Source organism: Dromaius novaehollandiae, chromosome 3 (genome assembly GCF_036370855.1).
Source record: "Dromaius novaehollandiae isolate bDroNov1 chromosome 3, bDroNov1.hap1, whole genome shotgun sequence".
Classification (NCBI taxonomy): domain Eukaryota; kingdom Metazoa; phylum Chordata; class Aves; order Casuariiformes; family Dromaiidae; genus Dromaius; species Dromaius novaehollandiae.
Genome location: NC_088100.1, coordinates 105,465,421 through 105,489,034, shown reverse-complemented (window position 1 = coordinate 105,489,034; position 23,614 = coordinate 105,465,421). Strand labels below are relative to the sequence as shown.

General features: G+C 46.5%; 1 protein-coding gene and 1 long non-coding RNA gene across 10 annotated transcripts in view; one reads left to right on the top strand and one right to left on the bottom strand.

Moving 5' to 3' along the window:
- The first annotated feature begins 1,796 nt into the window (after positions 1–1,796).
- Positions 1,797–23,614, top strand: part of ESRRG (estrogen related receptor gamma) — a 412,544-nt gene continuing 390,726 nt past the window's right edge. For 4 of the 7 annotated variants that reach the window (XM_064509692.1, XM_064509698.1, XM_064509691.1 and 1 more), the window contains exon 1: positions 21,849–21,999. Coding sequence is in view for 1 of the 7 variants with exons in the window: in XM_064509690.1 (XP_064365760.1) it covers positions 1,926–1,927 (2 nt within the window). In the remaining 6 variants the exon portion in view is untranslated. Of the gene's footprint in view, positions 1,928–21,230; positions 21,352–21,847; positions 22,000–23,614 lie in introns of those variants that run through there. The other 3 variants (XM_064509690.1, XM_064509701.1, XM_064509688.1) reach the window with 3 other exon arrangements.
- On the bottom strand, positions 8,291–21,756 carry LOC112988169 (uncharacterized). Of its 3 annotated transcripts, none has more exons than XR_010388575.1 (4): positions 21,538–21,756; positions 19,914–21,345; positions 14,257–14,461; positions 8,291–13,225 (listed from the first exon to the last, which is right to left on the bottom strand). It is a non-coding gene; the product is annotated as an uncharacterized LOC112988169 (long non-coding RNA). The 3 variants fall into 3 exon arrangements; XR_010388574.1 differs by having other exon boundaries at positions 19,914–19,986; XR_010388576.1 differs by lacking the exon at positions 19,914–21,345.

Below are 23,614 nucleotides of genomic sequence, written 5' to 3'. Positions count from 1 at the left end.
GCAGGCTGCGCACATGTCCCACGCACGTTCGTGTGCTTGCGCGCGTGCGGGCAGCGCGGTGGGAAGGGGCATGACTAAACGCGTGGGAGCCTAATGGTTCCGGAAGCGCGAGGATCCCGTCAGGACCAGTCTGGAGGCAGCTGGGGCGGCAGCGCTGAAACCGGCTCTAGCACAGGCGCCGAGAGCCGCTCGCCGCGGCGCGTCCGCAGCGGTCCCGCAGGTGCGCGCTGCGGGCGGGGCAGCGGCAGGCGGAGAGCTGCTGCTGCCCGCCGAGGCCGCGTCTCCCCTGCCCTCCGCTGACCTCGCACCTTTATGGGAAGGGACATTTCACAGAAAGGCTGTGCCACATGGTGTCTGGTGGCATCGCACACTTCCCTGCTGCAAAAACAAAACAATCGCCAGCTCCGCTCGATGTACGCAACTGAGGGAAGTCGCCGCGGTGCGAACTGGCACCATCTGTCCTGACAGTCTCGGAGACGCAGATTTATTTCTTTAGACAGGTCAGCAGTTCCTCCCCGGCCAGCCCTGTCAGGTACCTGTCAGGGCAGAAAACCTCTTCATAGTCCCCCTGGTAGGATCCTTAGCAGCAGCAGCTCCTCTGCTGACAGGGACCCAGCCGTAAGCTCCCTGCAAATCAATGTCCTCCAGAGACAGGTAACTGTCATTATGAGGGAAGACCAAAAAACGCCGATGCCGCGAAGCCTATTGACAAAAAGCCGGGGGGGAGGGGGCAGAGGGGAGCTGGCCCTGACCAGCCTGCGGGCGCTCCCCCGGAGGCTGCCGAGGAAGGGCAGGCTGGGCGCCGGGGCCCGGGGCCCCCCGGGGGCTGAGGCCAGGCTCCCCCGGGCTCAGGCAGAGCCCGCCGCCCCCGCTCCGGCGGAGCAGCAAGGGGGCCGGGCGGGCACCCCCCGACCCCCCCCGGGGCGCAGCCTGGGCGCGGGCCCCGCTGGCCCTCGCTAGCCCCCCCACCCCCCAAAAGCGGCGCCCTCCGGCCCGGCGGCTGGGCGCGCTCAAGGGCGAAGCACGCGCGGCGCCCACGCGTGCCCGGCGCCCACGCGGGGCCGCCCGGGGGGCTCGTGCCGGCGGACGGCGAGCTTCCCCCCCCCCGCGGGCCCTTGCGAAGGCGAAACCCCGGAGCGAGGGGGGCGCGGAGCTGCTGCCGAGGGGACGCGCGGCTCCGCGGCCCGCCCGGAGAGCCGGGCACGCACCTCGCCCCTGTCCTGTCACCCCTGCCAAAATAAATCCCCCCCGGGTCATTCCAGGCTGCTCCCCCCTCTTTTTGCTTTGGAAGTGAGGGCACGTTCGCTGCAGCCTGGCTGCCTCCCTCCCTTCCACCCGGTCTAGCGTGGAGCCCCTTTTTCACCCCCACCGCCAAAAAGAAAAAGGAAACACCACCACCACCACCACACGCAAACGCACCGTACTTCCAACTTGGAGCTAAAGTCGGTGCTAATCCGGGTCAGCTCCTGCCCCTGGCTGGGAAGGCAGGGAGGGAGGATGCAACGTGTAGGTGCTAGGGGGGAGAAGAAACAGCCCGACCAAAATAAACAAACAAACAAAAATCGCACGCACAGTCACAATAAAGTCAAATTCCTTTCTACACACCCACAACTTTAGCTCTGTCTGCTGCCTGGGGGGGTTTAATCTTGCAAAGAGAAAGGGGGGCTCCCTGCGCAAAATTACGCCTTCTCCTCTCATTTGTTAGCTGATTCCATCAAAAAGTTCGCTATTTATAGGCTACACACACGAACCTGGAGTAATACAAACCCTCCCGTGTTGTTCCCCTTGCAAAGTGGCCGGTCCTGAAGCATCTCATCGGTTTTGTGTGAGTGAGAGAGACACAGCGAGCGCTACAATCAAAAAGGGGAAAGAAGATATCAAGCTGAGAGACTTATTAATTGCTCAGAGCTGCTCTGCCACCAGCCATGTGAGTATCTAACAGAGATCACCTTTTGCACAGATGGTCAGCGATCAGGCACAGACACTTTCTGTCCTTTTCTTCCTCCCTCCCCTTCCTTATTTTTTTTTATTCCCGTCCTGTCTCCCTCCCACCCCCTTTGCTTTTTTTCTTTTTAGTTTGAGTTTGCATGGCTTATTCCTCCCGAGGAGGAGGAATGAAACGTGGGCGAGCGCGGGGGAGAAAATGTGCCGGCAAAGAGGAAGGAAGGAAGGAGTGGTGGAGGGAGAGGAGGAGGAGGGTTTGTTAAGCGATCGCCTTGTCCCTTGAGTCCGAGCCGGCTGGGAATTAGCAACAGAAAGACAGCGGAGGCTGCATCCCTCCCTCTCTGCCCCGCTTTTCTCTCCCCGCCGCGCCCGGATCCCTAGGCAATGACCGCGGAGTCAGCGCGGGCAGCGGTCTATATTCACCCAAACCCACTTCGGGGGATTAAGGGGGGGGGGGGGAGCGCGAAGGGGATCGGGAGGCTCGATGGCCGCCCTTACAGTAACGCCCGGGGCGGGGGGCGCCGGGCGCGCTGCCTCCGCCGCCCGCGGGGCTCCGCCGGCCCCGGGCGCGCACAGACCGCGCGCGGTGCGGGAAGCGCTATCGCGCCGCCCGCAGCAGGCAGGGCAGGGCAGGGCACGGCACGGCACGGCACGGCACGGCTGCCCCGAGAGGGGGGAATGCAGTCCGCGGTGGGAAAGGTGGCCCTGGCAAAGGGTGGGTGCGCTGCTGCGTGCGGGAATGCGGTGCTGGGAGGCTTCTCGCCCGGAAACGCGGGGTGTGCGCAGGCAACGCGAATTTGCTGCCAGCGCGGAGAGGCGCTTTTCTAAAACAGCACTCGAGCCCCAGTCACACAGTCTCAGCTTAGCGTAGCGGTAAATGAACAGAGCCGGGTTATCCGGGGCATTTTAGCGTGTGCCCGGGAGGTAACCTCTGCTCGTTTGTGCACGAAGAAGCGGGAGAGACGGAGTTACCCCGGGAAGTCCGGGGAGCGCGGTGAGTATGGGTCTCTGCCCCCTCCCCTCTCGTGCCTGCAGCGGAGTCCAGCGGCTCCGGCAGCCGCGGCCTCCGCGGTCCCTCGGTCGCCGCAGAGGTGAAAGCGCCTTGGGCGCCGCCCGCGACCCCCGACACGGCCGCCCCGGCGGCGAGCGCACCCCCAGCAGCGCCGAGCGCTCGCGGCATCTTCCTGATAACTTTGCTGCTGTTTTATTGTAGAAAAAGTGACTTGGATCCAGTGCTATTTATAGGTGGCAGTAAAGCCTCCTTTTCAATAAGCAGCCGTGGAAAAGGAGCATCAGAAACCTGGCTGCTTTATTGATTCAAGGTGCTGGACGGCCACAGCCGTGCTGTCCGGGCTGGACCTACAAAGCCACCGATGCCCTGGGTTCAGGCAGCGAAAAGAGGACTAGGATCCGTATTTTGCCGACCCCTAGTCTGGACGCAGTTCAAGCCACAAGCATAGGTATAGGGCACAGGAGTGTTAGATAGAAGACTTTTCCCTTTCCCTTCAGAAAGGCACACAATACAGGGCACCTGCAGGGCTGAAAGTGGGCCAGGGCTACACGGTAGGTATCAGATCACACAAAGCAGAGGAAGGAAATCCAGTTAAAAATACGTTAGTTCAGATCAGAGGACGAGCTTCATTTTTTTTTTCCTTTTTAAACAAAGGTGCACGTTAGAACAAGCTAGAAGCGCTTTGTGCCTGACGGTATCCCCCACGCCCACTGGAAATAAAGCAAGCAGCTTGCTCTTTCTTTGCGCCTTTTAAACCCGGATTTAATTAGAATTGCTAAAGTAGGACATCCCGCTGGAAGATGTTTTCAGGTAGCCCTGTAGCTCTCTGCTGCAAGCAGAATTGCTCTCTCTTAAATTGCTTGAAACGCAAAATTCTGCCCCACCCCCAACTTTTTTTGGTGCCTTCTTGCCCTGTGCCCCCGAAATTGCAATGTGCTTATGAAAGGTTACTCCAAGAAAAAGAGAAACCCGAAACAACCAGCAGCAATGGGATGAGCGGACTCCAAAAGCCTCGCTTTGCTCTGTACACTAGGAAAAAGTTCGGACTGGGAGCGTCCCCGAAAACTCTCTCTCTCCTTTTTTTTTCCTTTTTTTTTTTTTGGAAGTCCACAATTGGGCGTTTCCTTACCCTTCTCCTTTAATTTATTTGATTAAATCATAACAAAACCAACTCGTCAGCCTCTCCTGTTTCCCCACATGTAACCATACGCGAAACCTTTCATGAGAGACGTGTAATTGGTGTTAGTTAAATAAAGGCAGGAGCTGGGACGGAGCTCTGCTCCCGTTCCCAGAGCAGCGTCTCAGGCAAACGCAGGTTACAGCTGCACCCAATGCTGCTGATGTGCCAACCTCAGGTTTAACTGTTTATCCTACTCCTCACCGCCGCCACCACCTTGCTCTGATTTCTCCAGTGGTGATGAGGGTTGGTCGGCTCACTGGTGATAAGACGAGCTTGCGGGACAAGGGGCTTCTTCCTCCTCAGCACTAAGCACGGCGCAAGGCTGGTTCGCGCAGCACCAAGGTTGCGTTAAACTCGGACCCGCTTCTGGACCAGCTAGTGAAAATGTCCATGTCCGATTTCCAGTCCTGATTAAGAACTAGATTAATTCCGCCTTCAAGAGAGTTTCTGTTAGCTCACTTCTAGCCTAAATTAAAAAAAAAAAAAAAGAAAAACACCTCTAAAAGTTGATCATGTAAAGCTCGCGTTCCCTTTGGTTGTTACTCAAATAAAGAGAGGTGTCAATTAACCCTTTAATTTGGAAATGCCTACCCGAGAAGAGTAATGGTAATTCCCCGTCCTTCTCTAACAAGAACTTGCAGGGCAGCGTTTATTGCATGTTAATGAAAGGATCATTCTTCTGCCCGCTCGCATTTAGCCCGCTCGGAAGAGCTTCCCTGTCTCTTCCTACGCCTTTTATTACGCTCTGAATTTATGCAGCAACTCCGGAGACAGCCCTCGGCTCCCGGAGGTGCCGCCGCAGCTGCTTGTCCTGGCCAAAGCTTCCCCTCTTAAGTCGCGACATGCCCGCGGCCATCCGGACCGAGTTTAAACCTTCACTAAGCTTTCAAAGGCTAATGACATCTGCAGCAAACACAGTATAGTCACCGCGGAAAAAAAGAATTAATGGTACCCCCGATAGGAGCACAGGGACCCCACAGCAACAGGTAATAAGGACACCTGCAGCTTTTCAAGGGTATTTAACTTTTAAAGACAGCGCCGGAGCTTTACGAGAGCATTGCCTTGGGTAAGGGGGGGGGCGCCTAAAAATGGAGCCACCGCTCAGCAGCGCTTCAGCGAAAGTTAACGCTGCCGGGGGGCGGATCGGGCACGGGCAGCGTGGGGCAGCCGCCCGCCGGGCCGGGCCGGGCCGGGCCCCGAGGAGAGGGTCGGTACCGCGGCTGCGGGCGGCGCTGGAGCCGGCCCCGAGGTAGGTCTGCGCGTGGGCTTGGGCGCGAGCAGGGCAGGCTGCCGCCGAGCTGCCCGGCCGGGCGCCTTGCAGCCCCGAGCGAGCCGGGACCCCGGTAAGCGGCGGCGGCGGGGCCGGGCGCCAGCGCCCCGAGGGCAGGGGCCCGGCTGCAGCGCCTGGCGGGCCGTGCCGGGGGGGGCTGGCCCCTTCGGCCCTTTGTTCTTTGCCCCTTTGTTCTCTCTCCCTCCTCTGCGCCCACCCCAAGTTTACAGCGGTCGCGGAGGTGCCGAGGGGAGGTGCTGACAGCTCCGGAGCTGAAAGACCTGGTTGCCACAGCAAGGGAAGCAGGCAGGGTTCCTCCCCCCGGCCCACACACGGGTTTTTTTTCCCCAAATTATGGCATTTTGTATAAGTTTAGCAAGGAGCCGGTGTGTTGCACTGGAGTCGGCCCCGGCGCTGAGGCGCCAGCGCTGATGCGCAGCGGCCTGCATGGGGGCACAGTACCCCCCCCCCCCCGCGGGTTCCCCAGCCCCTGCGCGGCCAGAAAGAAAGAAAAATTGGTGAATGTTCTGTGATGAGGCCTCAGAGATGAAGGGTTTCTGAATACTACATTTTACAGGACGTGTATGCGTTTATTTGTTCGGCTTGCACAAAATCAGAATATATTTGGCCTAGTCGTTTTCTTTTCAGTGTCCTTCCCGCTATTTGGCCACACTATGGTAAAGTGTTGTCACAAGTTAAACAAGTTGGCACCTCACTTTCAAAGCAGATGGATAATCCCCACAGAGCAACATAGCAGCTTCAAACACAGCCGTAGTATTGCTAGTGGGAGATCATATGGTATGAGTGGTACCGATGATACTAATAAAACTTGCTTAGAAAAGGAAATGCTCTTCATTCAGTGTGGTATAGTGTGGCCATACCCTGTCTTTACAAATCATTATTGCTGTAGAATCACAAACTGTTATTTTGCCTCCACTCAGACATCACAAATAATTTTGCAAGCGTTACCACAGGACTCCCACCACCACCACACCACTTATGTATGAAAGTAGGAAAGCACCTGATTTAGTAGGTGAAAGCTGATGTAAAATGAAGTTTTCTTACGGCGCTTTAGAGTAGGTCACAACAGGTTACTGGCATGGGTAGATTTGAGTTCTGGATTCTGGTAATGCTTCTCTAACGGCACTATTATCTTCTTTATAACCAACAATATGTTATGTGGGCATAGCACTTCAGAATTTGTTGAAAAGCTGCTTGAATATAATCCTCACATTTTTCAGTCAACAGAATGTCCACAAATATTTATAATGTAAATAATGTAAATTTACTAATTTTATATGAGTAGGGGTCCTATAAAAACTTCTTTTGAAAATGTATTTTGAAAAAGTATTTTAGCAGTACTTGTGTATTAAACAAATAAGGTAAAATTGTTTATTGCTGTGAGCTAGGTTTCCTAAGTCTGTATATATTTCCTAAAATCAAACAAAAGAAGTTGGAAAAATGAGGTGAGAGAAGACTGAAGTAGATTGTGTAGGTGTTCTAGATCGATTCCTTTTTTCTTTTTTCTTTTTCTTTTCTTTTTTTTTTTTTTACTGTACATAGGTTAATGGGGATCACAATATCTTTCTGAAGTATGTTGAATGCCCACACCAGTTCTGTAATGAAATGGATCTCGATTTGAGTTGTCTGGGGCCTGCTCTTCTGCCCCCCCTCCCCCCAATATTGAGGGAACACAACTCCGGCGGGAACTCTGGGAACCTCACAGCTGGAAAATCCAGCCTGAGGTATTTCAAGCTGGAAACTCAAAATCAGAAACTGTCCGTGAAAACTTTGACCTTTATTATTTAGGACCGTGGTTTGTGATTGAATGAGGTACTGACAAAGATGCAGGCATCGTGTCGGATGCTTTGATGACAGTTCAGTTTTCTAGCTGGATGTGTCTCTCCACACAAGTCATTTTACTAATTTATTGCATAAATCCAGAGACTAGTTGCATTACTTACCATTCTGTTTATATCCTCACGCTCTTGTTGCAGTATCCAGGTAAAATGTTCAATGCCATTCACAAGGAATCTCCCTTCAGCAATGCAACAATCGGTAATAGCTAATGTTACCAAGAACAACAGTTTCTGAAAATGAATTATCACCACATGAGTTAACAAAGGCCTATCTGTAATTTCATTCAAAATTGAAATAAAACTAAACATCCAAGAAATAGAACATGAAGTTAATTGAGAAAAGGGACCTTATAGTATGCTGTGTTTGATCGATAAAGTTGCTTGTGTCTTTTGGTAATGAAGATGACTAGGGGCCAAGTGATGTTGTTATGCTGTTGTTCAAGTAGAGGATTTCTGCAACAGGGGACAAATTAATTTCTGATTTAAAAAAAAATCCACTGAAAATGGTGCTGTTGCATCTGTTAACATATTGGTTACTCTTCCTTTCTTGTCTAACGTCTTTTTGCTGAGGTGCATAAGTTTCCTTTCAATAGGTGAGAAATTCATTTAAAAAAGGAAAGAAAAAACACCTCTGCTGCTTCTCTTGGGAACTTTGACATCAAATACAGGTTATCAAATATTGCACTGGATTTCAGAAGCCCAACCTAAATACATAGGGGGGATTGTTGGAGAGTGGGTGTTTTCCTGTTTTGTGGAGGGGGGAACAGAGCTACTGAGTTGTTTAACTGAGGCGTCAAACTTGAGGGACACCTTTTATCTGAGAATTTTTGTCACATTTATCTATCAATAGAGAGACAAAACTGAGGATAACAATCCATTGCTTCCATTTTTACTTCAGTTGCACTTGTTATTATTTTATGTCAGAGCAGTTTAAAATAGCATCAGTGGAAAAGAGTATGTCATAAAACAAGAATAAGGACGAAATTTAAAAATGAACACTATTTTACAATAGATACTTCTAGGTATAGGTGTGAATAAATACACTCATTTATTTATACAGTTCTTAAATAGAAAACTGCCAACCTTACAACAAAGGTAAACAGTATGTCGTAATATATTTAGCAAATGATGGCATGATAACTTTAGAAAAATGTACAGTAGTGGTCCCCTTGATACATCCCTGCAGAAAATTAGATCTTGCATGAAAGGAAAGGAGAGCATATAATTGTATGAGTTATTCTGAGAATGGACAGTTAACAACTTTAATATTGTATTTCTTTTCTTTTATTAGTTTATCTTAGTCTTAACAATATTAAAAGATTTTTTTTTCTTTTAAATGTCCCCCTTTAATTCTATTGGAATATACTCAATAAAACTAAAAGAGTCTTCAAAATAATGCAAATCTCAAGCTTTCAAGTGTTACAAGGGCCCTGTGTGCTTACTACATGTGTAAAATTACCACTAACGACAGTAAATAGTGGCATATGTTGGCTAAGATTCAAAAGCTGCATAAATACCAACTTATTTTTTTCCCCTCCTGCTATGTCATGTATGAGGAGACCCGGAGCTCATTTCATCATGCATGTATACACTCTTGCTGTAGACTGAATGTAGTAAATACATTTACATTACAACAAATACCAGTGATAATGGTAAATGTTTATATGTAAATGTCTCATCTGCTTCAAAATTTGTTGTCTTATTTCTAATGAAAACAGTAGGGATAATAAACTAAGAAATGGATTCCCCATATTAGTGTTCTGTAACAAATTCCTATTCAAATTATAAAAATGAGTCTTTCTCTGTGACTCGTGGCCCTGAGATATAGTGCTGGTGTGCTACACACAATCCCCTTCCCTTAACATACGTGCAAGAACAGTGCTTTATTGCCTGTGCTTGTTTTTGGACTGTACATCAGGAATGTATGAATGGCTCTGGCTTTGAGCACAGGGCAGGGGGAGGGTGATAAATCAATACAAGTTCGTCCTAAATAACCGATTAGTATGAAGGCTCAGTTCTGTTTCCATTGCGGTTAATACCACAGCTCTCGTGACTTTGAATAGCTTCCTCTCCTGGTCTGGATTGTGGAAATACTCAGAGTTCCCAGCAAACCTTTCGGTTTTGTTGTGCAGCAATAAACACGAGTTACGTAATCTTTGTTGAAAGCTCTGGTTCCAGGCCTTATTTTTTCTTAGGCTTCTATTTAATATTGTTATATTCCTCGTCATTTAATAGGAGGTTTGCCCTTCTCCCTTCCCTCCTTTTTCCCCTTTATAGAAATAGTTATACTCAGGAGTGGTAAATTTGATGTTAGTGTTTAATTATTTCAAGCCTTATACAAATGCTGGATAACAATGATTTTTACTTTTATTGAATACAAGTCATTACATTGGTGCCAGTCTTGGGAAGCTGCTAATGAAATGTCACTAAGTTTAGCGCCCATTAACAATGACCGTTAAAATGAGCGAGGAACGTGAACATTTTCCTAACTGGAAGAAAATGTTTAAGTAGGTGAAAACAGAACTGAACTAGATAATCCCATGCATATTCATACACTTATCAGTCAACATTTTCTGAACAAGTTATATCACTCTTTGACATTTTTTAAACATTCTTCTTTTTTTTTGTGAAGAAAAAAAAAGAACAAGGTATCTAAAATATGCTTGCAATTTAACATAGAAAATGTATATCCAAAAATGTAAATGAGGAATTAAAATGGTGCTGGCTATTGGACTATAAATTAGCAAATCTTGTTTCTAATCTGGGTCAGTGATTTTCTTTGAATCATTTTCTTGCCCCCTACCAGACCATCTTGTCCACTCACAAAAACACTGAAAGTAATAAGTATTTTAGTGGGATACAGGAAAATGGCTCATCAGCATCTGTAAGACACTTAGAGCTCTTCATGCGAGAGCTCTTTGTATCCGTTGAAAGTGTTAAATCTTTTTAACATGATTGTGTGTTTTTTTGTTTTTTTTTACATATGGCAAAAAGATAGCAATCCAGTGAGAGTTTCCACTGACGGATGGAAAAAAACATTTTGCAGCTGTATACGTACACGGTAGTGGTATGGGGGGGAATTCAGGGAAAAAATAGAACTAAATGGAGTTTATACTTCTAATTCTCTAATACACTCAGTAGAAGAGTTAATATTTTGGGTTTTTTTTTCTAGTCTGTAATAACCTCTGTTCAAAGGAATAACTGACAGATCACAGCAAGAGCAAAAATTACTCAGAAGCAAAACTCCTTTTAGAGGAAGTGCCACATAAAAGAGGAACTTTATGGATCTTAATTTGTCTTTCTTGGTAGAATGAAGGAATTGTTGCAACTGTAGCATCCCACCTTCTTCAAGCACAACTTCATCCATGTAAGGAAGGATTACCAACAGTGGACCCATATAAGTAAGAATGACCAGTCGCTGATTGAATTACTTCTCAAGCCATACCCCCATTTTCTAGTAAATAAATTTTCATCAATATATCAAAATCAAAAATTAGAGAAAAGCATACAATCAATTAAACCTTTAAATGTTGCCTTTTGCTTTTTTGTAGCAAACAAGATTCACAGAAAAAAATACTCAGTGGAAGAAGAGAGGCACTGGGGAATTGTGAGGGGACTAGCATAGATCTTTCCAAGGCTAGTAGCGGGTGCAGACCAAATCACTTGTCATTAGTGTGTTAACGTCCTTAGAGCCACAGTTACATTTTATTTGATCTGTAGCTTTGATGTCACGTTCAGTGACATTGCTAAGATTCATATTCCACTGTTTGGAACTTCTGCTACCGTGCCTGACTTTTATGAACAGTGTATTTCGATATTATAGCTTAAAATATTTAGATAAAACAGGCATGGCAAACCTGTGAGTGATTATAGTATTTAACATTTCAATAGTAAATTTTGTCCATTGATCTGAGAGATATTGAAGCCGTAAGCCTTATTTTCATATAAGGGAACTGAGGCACAGAAAGAAGTGACTCTCCAAAGCCCAAGATCCTAATGATAAGCTGGTGATTGATGTAGGAATAGCAAGCAGGTCACATAACTTGTGGTGCCACAATGTGTACGGACCAAAGCAAATGCATTTTCTGATGCCATCACAGACTACTAACACCTTGGTCCAGCTATTTTCTCAAGAGTTTTGTGACACTGCTTTAGGCAATGACAATATTTCATTCAGTACACATCTGTAAAGCTTGTACTTTATGGTCACCTGCATGAGGATGAGAAGAAACACTTTCCTCAATGCTAACTCCTGTATTTACATGTGTAACAGCAGAATTACTTGAAAACAGTTGGAATTTCTCTTGTATAGTCATTTGTTGCACTGAGGCCTTGGGTAAGAAACCTAGCATCCAGTGATGTACATCACTGTAGCAGTGTAAAGGCAAGAGACAAATGAGACTGGGGAGGGAGATGATGAAGGGCCATTTTCCTTGGTCTTGTAGCTAAAGAATTGGCCCAAGAAGCAACCTATACTGCTGGGAAGGAAGAAACAGTCTGTTTTTGGATGTTCTAACTCTGGATAGTATACTGAAATGGTAACTTAGTAATGTGGCATCCTATCTGCACAGGTAGGGGTGTAGAGCAACGGTCCTTTAACAACTAGAAATTAATACAATGGTAAACACTGATCTCTTCAAAGAGTCATTTTTCATACAAAAGAGGCATTAAAAAAATAAATGGTTTCAGGCAAAGTTCTGTATCCAACTGTGCATCTGGCTGTAACAGCTGAAGATTAGGAATACGGTTTTATATCGGCAGTTTTTAAAAAATTGATTGTTCGTTGTGAAAAAGACCTTGGTTTTCCTTCTTGTTTTTTTCCATAGTCTCAGCTGAATATGCAGCTTCCAAAGACCCAGAGCAAGAGCCGAGACTGTGGCTGTTCAGGTTGTATGCCAGGATCCGCCGTTAGGCAGGGATCTTTCTATCACCCCGAAATGGCAGGCCAAAGATAAATTGCTCCCCTCTCCCTTTGCTTTCCATCCTCCTGAGCAGCCTGCTACTTTGATAATGCTCCTTTTCCTGATAGCAAGCACGATAAATTTAGGGGACCAATATAGCACTCGCAGGACTTCTCAGGATAGCTTTGGGAAGTCTTGAATCAGATTTTGAGCCAGTGGCTTTATTTCTCAGAAGAAATTTGGTAGAAAACATCACGGTGAAGTCTTCTAACCAGTAAAATTGCTCTAATGTAATGAATTGTGCCATGGTATACCATAGTACAGTGCAAAAAAATTGCTGTAAGTAAAATTACCTTTGTTGAAATAAGTGAATAGAGAAAACATTGGACACGACTAAATTTGCAGAAGCTTGTATAAAGAGTGGGGTTGGTCAGATGGAAAAAATTGGTTTGATATCAGAATTAGTAATATCAGGCTCCCTGAGATTTCTTTAATTCTCCCATAACTAAAATGAAAACAGGCTTCAGTCCAAAGGAAACTTCGAGAACATGTCCCGTAATGTTTTACATATGCTTTATACTGTGCTGATGGACATAAACACTAACATATTTAAACACTAGACTGAAAATTTATGGTCTATCTCATCAGCAGAGCAGACCACAAGGCAAATGGCGATACAGAGGCACAGACTGCAAGGAACACAGTTCCCAAAAGTTAGTTACTCCCTGCTTTTTCTCGTAGAAGCCAGGTCCAAGGAAGTGGTGCAGCTACGCAACCTTCCGTCCTTGGACGGAGGTAGAGCTCCTTCCTGCCGCCCCGGCTCCACTTCGGTCTTCTGCCGATTGCTTTTGTGCAATAGGGCAATGCCCGGTGACTGGTGTCTGTCCTTCATCCCTGTCTTTCTCTTGGACGGAGCTGCAATCTGGGCAGAGGAGTAACATGCAGAAGGCCTGATCCCCTTTACAGCCTACTCAAGGCTGTGATAGTCTAGCCCAAAATAGAAAAGACGGTCCTCTGCAGTGGGTGTCTTTGTTTTAGTGGAAATGCCTGAAACTGTGTCTGACAACAAAGCAGATTAAATGACTGGCATTATTTTTGAAGCATCTTTTATTTTCTATTTAATTATCTACAAGTAGATATCTACAGCTTGGGGAACTATTCTTTTTATTCCTCCTTGAATCTTTTTATTCAACACCTAAAAAATTGTCCCTATTTAACTAAACTTATTGAATTGCTAAGGTACTTTCAGAATAGATTTAGATAAACCAGTACACATTTTCTTATCTATAACAACATTTCTAAAGCTTTATAACCTTTATATTTATAAACTGTTAATGAACTGTGATTCAGAAATACAATGGAAATATCACAGCTAGATAGGAAATAAACTGTTTATCTCTGGCAGAATTAACATTTTCCTGTGTGTAGGAAAAAAAACATATAGCTGACTGCCTCTGTTGCAATTACTCTTGTACTTTCTTCCCAGTATGTCCCATCATTTGCTGTGCTCCCTCTGCCATTTTGTTTGTTGGGCTTTTTGATGCAGGAACTTTATCTCATTTAGTGTTTTTACAGCACCTAGCAAATTAGCTTCTTGCCATGAATAAGCGGTAGTATACCATAAATACCTTACACAAACATGTCTCTGCTAGCATAAATCTGGACCAAGTACCTTAACTTGTGTAGGAGTTGCTCTGTATTGACGCTGGGGCAAGTCAGAGTTGGGCCTGATCACACCAGTTGCTCACCCTGCCTTTTGTGGCATAATAGAAGGACTGACTTTTTATTTATTTATGCAAAATGTTGAGCACCCATAATTTCTGCTTATATCAGCAGGATATGAGAGCATGCAGCTACTGGCAGCTGATAGCCCTGCTAATTTCTGCACTCCCCCAAAATTAATTCAAAGAGTCTCAAAATTGTCATTAAAATTCAATTGTTTCCCTTCACATCTACACATCTGCCTATGGCAAACATGCAACTTCTCCCCCTCTCCCTGGAGGTGTCACCAGAAAGTGAACTCATGATGAGGATGGCAAGGTTGCAGCCATAACGGTGACTGAAAAAAACAGGCAAGAAAATGAGCTTACCTTTTTGTCTGAAAGTCAAGTAGTAATCCACATGGCTCGAATGCTGAAATACGTATTAATATGATTGTAGGGTTTCATTGCTGAAGATTTCACATTGGTTCTACTTTGTCTTGACTACCATATAAATGTTTATTACTTATCTTTTGATTTTCTTGTTATTGCTGTGTACGATGATCACAATTCCATGAAAAAAGCCATTTCTCTCCTATTTTCAACAAAAATCAAAGGTCAGGTTGCTAGCCCGTGTAAATTGGCATGACTCCACTCACTTCCCTAGAGCTATGCCAGCTTTCACCAACTGCCTATCTGGTTTCCGGTTGGTCACTCTGATCAGCCACTTACTGAGTAAGACTTCACCATGACACAATATCCATATACAGTAATGGACTTCAGGGTTTTGGTTGGAGTTAATCAGTTAAACATAAGTACATATATTAGTCTGTAAATAAGACCCTTTTACTTTTCTCATCATTTTACATCATAAACAACCAAATTAAAATTGGTGTCCTCTCTTTCCCACTGGCCTCTTGCTAGAGACCCACAGATTTAAAAGGAAGGATGGGTTTAATATCAGCACACTTCACTTCAGGTCCTAGAAAGAAGCATCTTTCACGTGCACCACATGAGGTAAATGACAGGGGCACGTTTCCGTCCAGCATTCCCAGGCGACGAATGGAGCCCTGGGAGCCTCGGTCTAACAGGCTTTGTAACCTTCACTGATGTTAAGAAATCTGACCATGTCAGCCAAGTTTTAGTAGGGCTCGCTACACACCTCCCTCTACCATCTGCTACTTGCATGTCACATCTTTGAAAATACAGCTTTTTGTGTGTGCGTATGGATGTACTTATACATTTTGAAGTCAGAAGACTCTCTGAGCTTTTAAAGCTACATACCATAAATGTGCTTCAAGCAGGGTCCAGATGGAGTTGTTACACTTCAGTCCAGTATTAAGACTCAACATTTGGATCTTAATTTGGATCTATTAATCTTTGGTTCCATTCATCTTTTGACTTAACGCACGAGGTGCCTCCTGTACATGAAGTTCTGCAGTCTCAGAGAACATTTAATTCACACGAACAGTGTTGGGTTTTTGTAGTGAAGTGTCACAGTTGCTTTCTTTTTGACTGCAATAGTATTGGTCTGCCTGTCTTCATATAGTAACATAGCAATTGGAGAATTCCTGTTAGAAGAGGAGGGGTTTCATATTTCTCTCCTTCCAGTCTATAGCTTATTCTAAGTGTAGGGTTCTTCTGCTCTTCCTTTTGGAGCTCTACCATCAGTGCTTAAGGTTATTCAGGCCAGAGAAAAGCGGCAGCAGGGAGCATGCCTATAGCCTCTTGTGAGAACACTGAATTATGTGGAGTAATCCTGGATCTCTGGCTTCCAGGACTCCTTTAGCACTTTACATTAAGAATAAAACATATTAATGGGCTTTTGAGAATTTCTGATATATGACCTGAATCGGAGCCTTTCTGTCATTAAACATAACACCTTCTTGGCAGCCATGCCTCTTCTGTAACTTTTGGCTTTGAAACCTGTTTTGGAGAGGCATTTTGGAAATCTTGTAGCCAGCATCTGTCAGCGTACATAGGAAAGGAATCAGGCCCATCGCATACTGTTTTGTTTGTGTACAGAAAATTCTTTGTGCACACAGCATTGTTGCTTAAGTGCAGATTGTTAATACTAAAAAATGATCAGTTATTTTAACATTTATATGAAGTGTGAGAGGTGGATTGGGTTTAAATTTTCTTTGTATTTTAAATACTGTTTTAACAGTTACACAATGCATAATGTTTTTATGTTTTCATGAAATCCAATATTTGTTACTAAAGTTAAAATAACAAGAACAGGAATCAGATTTGGATGAGCAAGTTCCAGAATTGGTTCAGACTTGCTCAGCCTTGCACCCCAGCCTGTCTATCAAGGGGATCAGGAAAGGTGGCATTTAGCACTGTAGAACTTGTCTACTACATACATGCAATATTATTACCCACTGATGGCAGTTTGACGACTTTCATCAATATCTAGAAAACCAAATTCTGCTTCCTTTACTGCTTCATAGAGTTAGTTCAAATTCCTCTAATGCTTGACTTTATTATTAGAACCCAGACTGCAAAAGTTAGAGGTGAGCTTTCTTATTCTGAGAAGATTTGGAGCTAAAGTTAGGTGAGGACCCCACTCCTAATTATGATCCCTGATAAATTTAATATTTTAACATTGCATTATTGCTAGTGTACAAGCCAAATGTTCAAACAGTCAAACACAAGCTCATTTTTTCCTGATTTATAGGTATGTTATGCTGTACAGACATGAGTAACCCATGTGGAATATCATTCCCACAGAGCAAAACCAATGTAAATTCACATGACTCAGGGATTTGTTTCAATGCTCATGTATAAACTCTCATTAGAGATGACTATGCTTGGAGATCAAAAGAAAAGTACACTCACTAGTATTGTTTAATGCATAATTCACATTGTCAGAATAAAAACCAAAACAGTCAGTGGCTGTTATAACAACATTAAGCATTGGTGCTAATAACCAATGCCCGTAGGGGATCCTTCCATTTTATTGCATCGACTGTGCCCTGAGATTTCCTCTCACGTATTTTGTGCCATTGTCTCTGAGACCTCCAGATTTTAATGACATCTTCCCCAGCGATGCCTTCCTCACTGGATCAGTTATTTCCCTGTAATAACAGGAGTGGGGTAGACCCAGGGATACCCTGTCCCTGCAGGTGGCTCTGATTCTCAGAGAACTCTCAAAGGAAGCGAAGCTTAAATAATCTAATCCAACTGTTTATACAAGTGTGATTCAAGGTCAGGCATACTCCTTTATGGTCCAAAACTCTCACTGCCTTCAATCTTAGACTAATTTGAGCCTTAATATAAAGTCATAATCTAACCATAGTCAAAGCTACCCAACAAGACAGAATTCAAGAAGAACTTGATTTCTTGTTTTATCATCTTTATCCATGTTTTATCTTCTTTATTCAACACTTATCTTTGCACCAAAAAGCTTCTTACTTAAATAAGCAGGTTCGGTGCGAGGGAAGGGTAACCAAAATCCATCTCTTCCTACCCTCTTCCCAAGCCCAGCACAGCAGAGCATAACCATGCTCATCAGCACAAATTGAGCTAAAGAACGAGAATCCTATTTGTAGCATCATTGCCCGTTACATGGAGTAGCAGGGCTATATAGTTTGCATAAAGGAAGATCCCTGGGTACTCTCTGCCTTCCTGCATTACAGTCTTTCTCACAAAATAAGAATTTTATTCCCACACATCTTCACCGCTTTTATTGGCTTTTCCCGTGTCAATGTTTAAAGGATCAGCAATTAGAACTACATAGCTTTCATATTTAGGCTTCTCTTCAAAAACTGGCTTTTTTACTAGCTGAGCTTACATCATTTCTTTCTTCTATTTCTTCGCCCCCCCCCCCCCCAAAATTGGTTTTAAATTTTAGGAGTCTTAATTGATGGGATGGAGTCACCTCTCTTCCCAGGAGGTCTCTGGCACAGAGTGAGACAGAACGACATTTAAAGAACTCACTGCTTGGCATGAAATTGCAAGAATTTTTTTATTTCTCACTACCATTTCTGTAACTTTCCTATACACCAATAGTGATGCAATACATCTGATTCTGATCTCTCTGGCATCAATTCTAGAGCAGTGTGACCACCCATGATTCAACTGAGTTCTACCTGATCTACATCTCTGTAAGTAAATTTAGAATTAGATCCTTATTCTTAAGGTGTCTTCCGAAAGCCCTTTTGTTCTGCGAACCATTCTGTGCAAGTCTATGATAGGTTTCTCATGAAGGAATTAATACTTTTTGCTTATAACAGATGCTTCATTTAGACCATATTGCTTTAAATGGAGGGCTGTCTAAAGTACAAGTGGATCCTGGATGTTTAATATATAGCAGACCTATTTTTGTTTGTTTTCCTTTTGTTTATAATAACTCACTTGAAATATTTACAATTGAGAACCTGATATTTCTCCAATAAGGAACCTCCTGTCCACTTCTAGAGGTTTAAGAATGTATCCAGATTATAAATTGTTTAAAGTATTTATTTTCTGTGGAGTGCACACGGAATTGCTACCCTGGAACTGATCATAAATGCATAACTGTTGTGAATGTTTTTGTTAAGAAAGAAAAACCTATAATGAATTAAATACGTTTCACAAATAGAAAGGAAGTAGGTCAAATTTTGGGCTGAATTATGCTCATGTTACACATAAAGACTAAATTTTGTGTTGTTTTCACATGCAGGACTATGGGCTTGTCTACAGACAGAATTATTCCAAAATACTTATTAGTTACACCGCAATAATCACTCTTGACTAAAACCATGTGCAGACAAATCTTATGCCGGCATAAGAATTCCCATTCTTGAATTATCTTAATCCACTTTGAAAGTGGATTAGGCGAAACCAGGAAACAGCTGTGTCGCTACAGAATGAATGAGTTACCTGAGCACAGTTCTCCTTTACATTCATACCCTGCCTTATTCCAGCATAATTTTCCTGGGCTGTGATGTTCTTAAGACATATCTACATAGCAAATGAAAGTGTGATTATAGAGATACCAACCTCTCCTTTACTCTCTGGCATGAGTAACAGCAGTAATGAAAGACGGTAGCAGAGACTTCAGCATAGCCTATTAACTGGAGCATATATGCAGGAACCCTTCCAGCTGTGAAGAGCCTCTGCTGAAATCCATGCTATCACACCCTCACGACCCATACAATTTATGTCCCTTCTACCTACTGCCAGGGTGGGAATGCCTGCCTGTACCTCTGATGTGTACAAACACCAAAAATTGCATACGTGATAGGACTGAGCTAAATGGAAAACAGGCGAATTTAACTTCCGAGGTTAATCACACTGAAGGAGAAGCATGGCTCGCATATTTTTAATATACACACCTTTGACAACCAAAGTGTCAGCTGTGTGACTGCATAGGCCAAATTAACTATGCTGTAGACAAGCACAATTCGGTTGATTTTGCTAGGGCTGAATTTGGCTCCGTGGATGAGTTCTTGCTCATTTGACTAATATTTGTTTTGTTGCCTATCTGCTCATTTATTTTAATGAAATAAATGCATTTTAATGTTCCTTTAAATACATTCCAAATATAGGAATTTGATTAACTAATTCACTCTAGAAAGTGTAACAATTGCAACTAAAATCTCCCTGCTACGAGAGGTATTGAACAATTGGAAATCCCATCGGGGACAGCTATGCCATACACTTCATGGTTTTTAAACAAATTCCCAGCATCAATCAGAAGAGCATCACTTAAAAATGAACATCAAAATACAGAAGCAACCAAGCTGTACACAGCGCTTTTCAAGTCTGCCAAAAAACTTACCAGTAACGTACTCTATTGAGCTGAGACAGTACACATAAAGAAGATGGGGAAAAGAAAATAGTCAAAATATATCTCAAAACACAGTTGCAAAAAAGAAACACTAAACAAACTTGTCTTTATAGCCAAGCCAGGAAGCATCTGGAGTGTCTTGGGTTAAAAAATGTGCTTTCAATTTCGGTCTCCTCAAACTTCTGCTTGTACTTTATCATATTCTGAAAAGTTCTTCCCCTCCCCCAATTAAAAAGCAAACTCTTTTTCCCATTGAAAAAGATGATCTCACCATTTAAAATAAGATGCTGTTCCAGAGCACTGGTGTAAATTTACTTCTCCCTGACTTCCTCTTCTTAAAAAAACTGGAATGGCAAAACCTGATTAGTAACAGTATTAAGCAAAGGCAGTTTGCCCTTTCACTATATTTAAATCAGGAAAATGAAATGAAAGTATTAATAATACTAATATTGCTAATACTCATAATGCTAATATTAAAGATGCACAGCTGATATCTCAAAGAGCAGAAATGAAAGAGATGCAGTTGCAAAAACGGTTTTGTTTCAGCCCTGCTACCAGCATACGTCCTTTATGAACTCTGCCACACTGTTTGTGCGTGTATCCGGAATAGCGTGACTTGGTATAAAAATAGGTAATAGGATATGCAACACGGAACAGGTAAATTTGACCTTGTGCATTCGCGGAGCTCCCTAAGGTTAATGTGCAGGTGTTACGCTGTATTAACAGTTCAGGGTGTTCAAAGTACACATCTAACAACTTCTCTTTAGCTAAAAGGTACAGAAGTCTAAGCTGCCACGGGTGGTTTCTTTTTAAATTGGGCCTAGTTCTGAAAATGCTCTTGCGTGAGTAAATGCACACGTGTGAAAGGCCCGCTGCATTCAGTAGACCCTATCGCGTATTCTTACAGGCTTTGCATTTTAGAAGCACGAGCATCACTAAAAGAAAACGAAGGTGTCTCGTCACACCTTGAAGACACTATCACCACTCATAGCAATATTCAGACATTATGCACTGTGGTCAGATTGACCTCAGCGGTAACTACAGGCTTAAGCTCCTTTTTTTGCCATAAAACGGTTTGTCTTCAGAAATGGGTGCCGTGGAATCCTAGCAGCAGAGGCAGCGGGAGAGGATTTAAAAATACGTGATTAAACCCTGCTTCGGTTTGTGCCGGTCTTTTGGATTTCTTTTTGAGAGACGCCATTGTGCTGGCAAATTTTTCGAGTCCTGCTGTATTTCCCTCCAGCCCTGCGGTGTGCAGTCCAGGAGCGCACCCCGATTTTAACTTGGCGCCATATGCACTCCCCAGCAGAGCCCCCCCCCGCCCCGGCCTGCTCCTGAGAGGCTTTAAAGCAAATTTCGGAGCGGGGGAGAGCAGCAAGCCGGCGCGAGGCCTAGGCCCGCGGTGCGCGGCGGCGGCGGCAGCAGCGGGACTCCGCGGCGCGGCCTCGTCTCGCGATCCGGGCGCCTTCCCGTGCCGGCCCGGGAGATGGCTCGCTGCGGGCGGCCGGCGCGCGTGGCCCCGCGCGCGGTGTCCCCGCGCGTGGGGGCTGGGCCCGGGGTCCCGCCGGCCGCCGCAGGACCCGCCTGCCCTGCATCGGCGCCGGCTGCGGGTGGCACCGGCGCCTCCCCCCACCCCCGGGTTTTCCCCCTCCAGGTGGGACTTGGCGGCGACCGGAGAGGCTCGCTTGGCACTGAATGTCACCCTGAAGGTAAAATGAAAGACAAAAAGATGAACGCATGCTTGCATCCTGCGCGGCGGCAGCGCACGCCCGCGCCGCGGCTCCCCCCGCGCCGCGCCGCCACCATCGCGGGGGGACAGAGCCGCACAAGTGCTTTTTTTTTTCCGTTTTTTTTTTTTTTAATTTCCAAACGCATGCAGAGAAACGTGCACGTACCCGGTCACGAGCCCAGGAAAAACCCGGCCGCTTCCCCCTTCTCCTGCCAAGTTATCATTGAGAAAACAGACAGGCGGCGTGACGTCCCGGGTCAGGCCGAGTGCGGACCGGCGCTACCAAGGCGGCAGGGAGGCCCGGGGCCGCCGCCGCCGCCGGGGCCGCCGCCGGGGCCGCCGCCGCCGCCCGCCGCCGCCGCCCGCCGCCGCCGCGCCGCGCCCCGCTGCCGCCGCCCGCCCCCCGCGCCCGCCGCCGCCGCCGCGGCGCCGCGCGGCCTGCGCCCGCCGGCGGATCCCCCCTCGGCGGCGGAGGTCGCGGGAGCCCAGTTAAAGGAGGCGTGTGTAAAGATTTTGCAATGTCCCTGCATGGTGTTGTAGACTTTCCTAGCAAAGAAACCGGCTTCGGCTTCTTTAAAATCCCCGACGACTCACCTGATTAACCTGCCTGCGGTTCTGACCTGACCAGGTAAAGCGAGTGCCGACCTTACCGCCGTGCACGCCCGCACACTGACATTGCAGCGGGGGCATGTTTTTGATTTGAGACTAGCAGCGGAGAGGAGCGCTATCCCCCCCCCCCCCCCCCCAACCTTCAGACCTTGTCAATTGCACTTGCTTAGAGTCATTCCCTAAAAAATAATATTAATAAAAAGCCGCACAAAAGAGTCAGCCACCCGGGGGTTATTGATCCTCAGCTCTTTGACAATTATTTAAAATTATTGGCGGGGCTGGGGGGGATTTTTTTTTCTGCTGACAGATCCCAGCCCGGCAGGGTTTGTCCTGCCCCCTTCCCCCGCCGCCTCTTCGCCCGGGATCCGGAGTGCTGGGGAAGTGACGAGGCTTTTAACGAGCAAGAGTTTGGGGACGGCGCCCGGGGTGGCTCCGCCGGTCGCCACAGGGGACGTGGGGGGGGACCGGACTTCGCAGCTGCTGCCGGGCCGCGTGCGACCGTGGCCGCGGCTCCCCGCGCCGCCGAGGTGCCCTTCGGCCAGCCCCGACCGTCCCGGCGGCCGCCGCAGCGCCGCCCGCCCGGGGCCGCGGCCGGGCCGGGCCGGGCCGGGCAGGACGAGGGGGCGCAGCCCGCCCCCCGGGCCGCGCCGCCCGCTGCCTCCCCCCGCGGGCGCCGGGCAGGCCTGCCGGAGCCCTGCGCGCCGGCCGCGGGGCGGTCGCGGCGGTGGTGGCGGTTGTTCGGCGTCTCCTCCTCTCGGCCGGCGGCTCGGGTGGTGCCGGGGCCGCCGCGCGGGGCTGCCCGCGGGGGGAGCGCGTCTGCCCCGTCGGTGCCGCGGCAGGAGCGGGGGGCGCGGAGCGGACACGCGGGGACGCGCACACAAAGGAAGCGAGGCGCCTGCAAGCAGCCTCAGCAGGGGCGAAGGGAAGAAAGTGTGGAAGCGAGTGTAGTCCTGGCACTTCCCCCTCCCAGCTCCGGGCTTTGGAGCAGCGACTCCAGGCCGAGCTCTGAATGTGACCTGCTGCAAGGTTTTCTTTCCTTTTTTTCCCTTTTCCCTTCCCTGGGCATTAGTGCTCTAAAGGAGCAAGTGGTCTGAGGAGGTATTTGGAAGTGCTGCAGGGGAAGCACTCGGGGTACTTGGTCTAGTTCACATGTTTCTCATGGTACCGGAGAACAGAGGACTGTATGCAGGAGATGACTAAATAGTGGGGGAGGCCGGTAAAATGAGTAGAATATAAAGAAGACAAAAATGTAGGTGAATGGTGGGATGGGAAGGCAGGCACTGAGAAGCTTAATTTTCAATTTTCTCTCCTGTAATCCCCCCCCCCCCCATCCTGCCTGTTCTTTTCATACTGTTAGGTGACTTTAACAGTAACAGCAAGACCCCACATAAATATAGACCATCTGCCCCCCCCCCCCACAAACACACTTAAAACTATGTCTTTTGTGTCTGGGAGGGGACTTTCAATGTCCTTTGTATAAAGCCACCAAAGTTTTAAGCATTTATTATCTCCCCCATCCTAAATACGAACTGTAAAACTTATCTGATACATTTTTGCTTTCATGTTCTGCCCCAGAGCATGAAATGTTCGCATGTAGCACACACGTATTGACTTTTAAAATGGGAATAGTTTAC